The sequence below is a fragment of the Nanorana parkeri genome, unplaced genomic scaffold (assembly GCF_000935625.1).
Source record: "Nanorana parkeri isolate BGI_ZX_2015 unplaced genomic scaffold, ASM93562v1 scaffold291, whole genome shotgun sequence".
Taxonomy (NCBI): domain Eukaryota; kingdom Metazoa; phylum Chordata; class Amphibia; order Anura; family Dicroglossidae; genus Nanorana; species Nanorana parkeri.
In genome coordinates, this window is record NW_017306559.1 from 1117231 (window position 1) to 1122835 (window position 5605).

Genomic DNA, 5605 nt, shown 5'->3' on the forward strand with positions numbered 1-5605 from the left:
TATATATTTTTTTTTATGTATATAAAATCTTGTAGAACTCCTAATGAAAGCTAAGTACACAGCATCAAACTGATTATTTCAGATCCCCCTCCATCCTGCCTCCCCCCCCTTCTTCTTCATCATTGAAGTCATAAATTGGTCCGGCTAAAAGTAATGTATTTTTTCCTTTTTACAAATTGCTGCAATTGAACATGTAAAAGTGTAAGAATAGTGAATAAGAGTGAAGCATCCTTTCCTTACTCTCTGTTATTTCTATCTCTGGAATAATTCAATTTCTCTAAATGAGAGCTCTCCCCGCCATCTGTATAATTCTGCTTGCAGGCAAATGAAACTTCAGCAAATGTAATATTCTACTGTAGAGAAATGGAGAATTGAAAGCAATTCTTTATTGTATCTTGTATCAGCCAAGTGTAGAAACACGGCTGAGTGCAACCATGGTTTTTTTTTTAAGCAATGTTAGATTTTGCCGGAGAAACGAAATACAACTATATTTGCTAATTGAATTAGCCAGGTGTTAGTAACAGCGGAATTATGATTCAAGATGAGAGTTGGGATTACGACTACTATTGGGTTGGAGGTGAATGCTGTAGGTTCGAGATTCGGAGTCCCAGTGAATTTATGTGCAGATTTGCCCGGGATAATGTTTTTTTGCACTGACTAGCCTTTGAACTATGGCCAGCAGGCTTAAAAATGCCAATAAGGGGGCTTTTGGTTAAGCAGCCCCCACTATAAAATGGGGTCACAGAGCAGCCATAGTGTCAGTGTGTTGGAAGCTGATGTAGGGAAAGCCAACAAGCTATATAGGGAGATATTAGGGTCAGTTAGGAAACTATACTTTAATTCTGATTGCTAGCTCTGTGGGCAATCAATCTCCTTGCTGCCTTCTTTTTATTACTGGATGATTTTTAGTCTTTTCAGGCTTTCCAAAATAGGGTTTGCCAAAACTCAATGTGATTTTGAACCGAATTGGATGATTTGAACCACGGCCTGATTCATTCATTCATAATTATGATTAGCTGTTGTAGGTGTGCTTCCTTACAAACTGTGTTTTATGCTTTGCTTTCTCTACATCTGCAGATGCTCAAATCTTCTATTTGTATGCGCTTTCCTGTCCTGGGATCCTCAGATTTCTCAGGACTATAGGAGCAGGCCCAGTGAGATCACCTTTGTCTTTGCCTTAAAGTGATATTACAGTCAAAAGAATGTTGAGCTATTTCAAATGCTAAGAAAATCACTTAGAATAGATGCTGCCTCTTGATGTTTAAAAGTTTTAGCTTTCTGCAGTAAAAAACTGGTCCCCTGAGCACTGACCCTGATATCCTGTTTTAGGGTGGCTCCTTTCCCTTGGCAGCTTCCAAGCTAGTAGATGGACAGCTGCTGCTCTGTCCCTTGTGATTTTGCACTGGACAGGAGGTTCAGGGAAGCTGAGCTGAGATAGTTGGAGCTGTTTGGAAGTATGGTGACTAAGTGTTTAGCAAAAATGCAAAGAAATACTTTGCTGGGCAATTTATATTTGATTGATCTGGATTAATTACTGAAAAGAAGTTTGAGACTTTAATACTAATCATGTTTTCACTAGGACGAGAGGAGACTACGAAAGTAGATGATGATCTTCAAAGAACTCTTCAAAGCATATACAGCAGTGTAATTTGATGGAAAAAAAAGAAAAGGCAAGTGTCTGGTACCTGATAATGCATCAATATGTGCATGATATAATCATAAATTTCCCCCGCCAGTCGGTTCTCCGGCCGCCATGGAAATATAACAAATTGGATCCCTAACAATGGCACCAGAATTAAGGTGGCTCGTACTGCTTTCATGTACATGTTAGACTCGGCTCGATGAGTGTCTCGTAACTTCGTCACAAGCACTAGTACAATGTTCAGAAGGAAAAACAAGTTAACCTGAAAGGATAAAAAGGGGGAAAAAGTGCGCTGTCAATCATTAGTAGCATTTGAAAATGTATGTATACATTATAATAGTGATTCTGACATGTTCGTTCTGTAATATACTGTATTAAAGTCCAAAACCCACAAAAAAAATAAATTTTTGTTTCTGACAGAGTGGGGAGGGACAGAACTTCTGTCAGGAATTTACTGCCATCTGTGAAACCATTAGAGAGATTTCCCCTCAATGTAGAGACAGGAAGTCATTAGAAATATCCCCAGTTGGACTTCAGAGAAGCACTTCATTTTCAGGATTTTTCTATTCTTGTTCTGCATCACATGGACAGGTGGTTAGGTACAATCTTCCTAACAGGGTCATGGACATGGCGCTCTGGTATGCAGCCAGCTAATACTGCTCTTTATTAGATGCATACAAGTACTCAAAGTAGCCTATTGACTCCAGTTAGAGCATTTATGAGCCCTGATGAAGAGAGAGTGTCTGAACCCCTGAAATGCATTGGCTGCCCCATGTTGCCTAGTTATAGGCAATCACTAATATTGATGTAACATTAAACTCAGGATTTAAATCATTTAAGTACCTTAACCATTAACAACAATGTATCTTATCTGTGTATCACTCGGCTAGAGATCCTCAAATCATCTCTGAATTGGTGCTGATACTGTCCTTCCTTCTGGAGGGGGGCTACGTTTGTTCCCCATGGTCCCTGTGTGTGTTGTAAAGTAGGCACCGCTCCAAGCTCGCTCCCGGGATGGACTACAATCTCACGTTTAACTTAGTAACTTTTTTACATCGTAGTCCATCACAGGAGTGAGCTTGGAGCGGTGATTTCTTTACAACACACACAGGGACCATGGGGAACAAAAGTAGCCCCCCTCCAGAAGGAAGGACAGTGTCAGCACCAATTCAGAGATGATTTGAGGATCTGCAGCCGAGTGATACACAGATAAGATACATTGTAGCTAAGATACTTGAATATATTTTTAAGATTTAACTCCTGAGTTTAGTGTTACTTTAAAAGATTTTGGACTCTCAGACCTTCGGTTTGGCACACAAATACAAAAAGAACCTGACAGGAAGTGTAAAGGGTTCCTTGTTTGCAAAACACTATCTATACGATGTACAGATGACAGATCAGCTTTAAAAGCTTTTTTGCAAGTTTTCCATCTTTTTCTTACATGAAAATGATGTAAGATTTAGTTCTCTGTGCATGAGCTGTAATTTATATTCTCCTGGAGTTACATCTTCCAGGAACCAAAAAATGATTCTCAGCGCGTCTGCTAATAATCAGCATATTGGCACCACACATCGCCCCTTGGCCGCTTCCCCAACTTCTGCAAGCTGTTTCCATCAGTCTGTAAAAGAGGAACCTTTGAAGTCCAATGAGAAAATTGCTCTGATGTGTCTCAGACATCTAATAACTCATGTTCATAATCCTGTTTTATGCCTTTCACTTGGAGTTCATCGTAAGTCCAAATTTTCCTACAGATTGGATAATTTAGGGATTTTGTTTGTTTTGATGTATTTAAAGGTGGCCAGAAATCACTGAATAAACAAAACCAAGGGAAATAAAAGAAGCCGGCTGCCCACACACATTACATGTTCATCTTACAATGCCATCATATTTACTGATATACCACAAAAAGGAAAGTGCTGAAAAAACCTGCAGGCTTTATTCTAAGGATGCAAAACAAGAAAGCCCGTTTCACTCCAATGACGTCAGCAGTTGCAAAAGGTTTATGGGTCCGGACCTAACAGACAGGAGGTCCACCAAGAGACCTCTTCACTCTGACACATTTCCCCCAACAAGGGCTTAACTGTATTATTATTATACAGGATTAAAATAGCGCCAAAAGTTTGTGCAGCGCTTTACAATATAAGGAAGACATTACAATACAATTCAAGACAAGATGGTGAGTAGGGCCCTGCCCCTGAGGGCATACAATCTAAAAAGGAGAGGCAAGTGATACATGAGGAGGAAGCTGTGTGGGGATGAATTTTGAGAAAGTGATGGTTGAGTGGTTAGGTTGAGGTGGGATAGGCTTCCCTTAAGAGATGAGTCTTTAGGGATCGTCTAAAGGCAGTCAAGGTGGGAGATAGATGGACAGGTTGGGGTAAAGGGTTCCAGAGGATGGGAGAGACTCTAATTGTAGACCTCAATGAATAATCCCTTGTTGGGGGAAATGCGTCAAATAGAGGAGGTCACTGGAAGGACCTTCTGTATGTGACGTCCAGATCAACAGCTTTTGCAATTGCTGATTCAATTGGAATGTGGCCGACTTTCTTGTTTTGCATATACTGACTCCACAGATGTGGGCTGACTGCGGACTCCTTTCTACATTTATTCTAAGAATGCTAGTTGTTTGGGTGCCTTCCTGCTAGTCCAATGGATTCAGTCATTTCTGAGTTACTGAGTTCTGAGAAGCAGAAATATGTAAAATAGGAGCTCTGACTTTACTGTGACTTTCTAATGCAGGTGCTTGTTTCGGGTCAAAAGCTTACAATGTATTGAAACCAGTGACAGCCTGACAGCCAGACAGGTCAGTAATGGCAGCTCCCTTATTATTACTATATGGGGTTGCCATTGCGGGCCTCCTGCTTAAATTTTCTTTAAAGACAGCTCAGGCTGCAATACTTACCTTAAATCCAGAGCTGTCCCTGGCAGTATCTCTTCTTCATCACAAGATTTTCTCAGTCTTCCAGATTCAATGACACCCAGAAGACCGACAACATTACTGTAAATGCAGGGCCTCGTGGGCTAGCCTTGTGCATAAGTAAGGATGCCACAGCTCAGAGAAGAGGCGAAGAGGAAGAGGACACTTCAGCATTACATGACGAGCCCCAAGACTATGTAAAAGGTAAGTATGAAACCAAAAATAGCATAAAAAACACTCAGGGGGTCCTTCAGGGTAGGGGGGAGCTTGGAGTGAAAGTGTGGAGCCTAGAGTTGGGCTTTAAGTACTTTTGAATCCCAGACCCAGGACACGCATGTTTTAAACAAGTGTCAGACTTCTTTATACTTATCTACATGACAGCAAGGGAGCTAGCATTCTCAAAGGACAGTTCAGCAATGGCAGCCTCTCATGAGAGAGTCCCTTTACCCAACAGACTTTTACTAATTAATGACATTCTCTAGCAATAAATTACATCACTTCAGGGTGGCAAATAAGAAAGTCTAAAAATAACGCATGTAGCCAACCCTCAACAGCCTTTCAATGATAAAAGTATTTTGACATTTGACCATCACACTTACTATTTGGCTAAAAGTATGCGGGCACCCCTCCAAATTATTGAGTTCAAGTGTTCCAGTAATGGGCACTGTTAATGCTAAGGCACACAAATACATTTTAGACAATTGAGAGCTTCCAACCTTGTGGCAACAGTTTGGGGAAGACCCTTTTCTGTTCCAACATGACTGTGGCCCTGTGAACAAAGCCAGCACCATAAAGACATGATTTGAGGAATTTGGAGTGGAAGAGCTTGAGTGGTCTGCACAGATCCCTGACCTCAACCCTACTGAACATCTTTTGGATGAATTGAAACTTTCACTGTGAGCTAGATCTTCTCATACCTGACTGCACAAATGCTCTTTTGGCTGAACGGGCACAAAGTCCCACAGACACACTCCAAAATCTTGTGGAAGGTCTTACCAGAAGAGTGAAGGATGTAATAGCTGTAAAGGGAGGTGGGGGGGGGGGGG

The 5605-nt window shown here is 41.1% G+C and overlaps 1 protein-coding gene across 1 annotated transcript in view; it reads right to left on the bottom strand.

The window, feature by feature from the left end:
* CALCR (calcitonin receptor) overlaps positions 1 to 5605 on the bottom strand; it is a 73689-nt gene that overhangs the window by 13975 nt on the left and 54109 nt on the right. The window contains exon 11 of the mRNA XM_018557582.1: positions 1686 to 1904. Coding sequence (XP_018413084.1) covers positions 1686 to 1904 — 219 coding nt within the window. The remainder of the gene's footprint in view (positions 1 to 1685; positions 1905 to 5605) is intronic.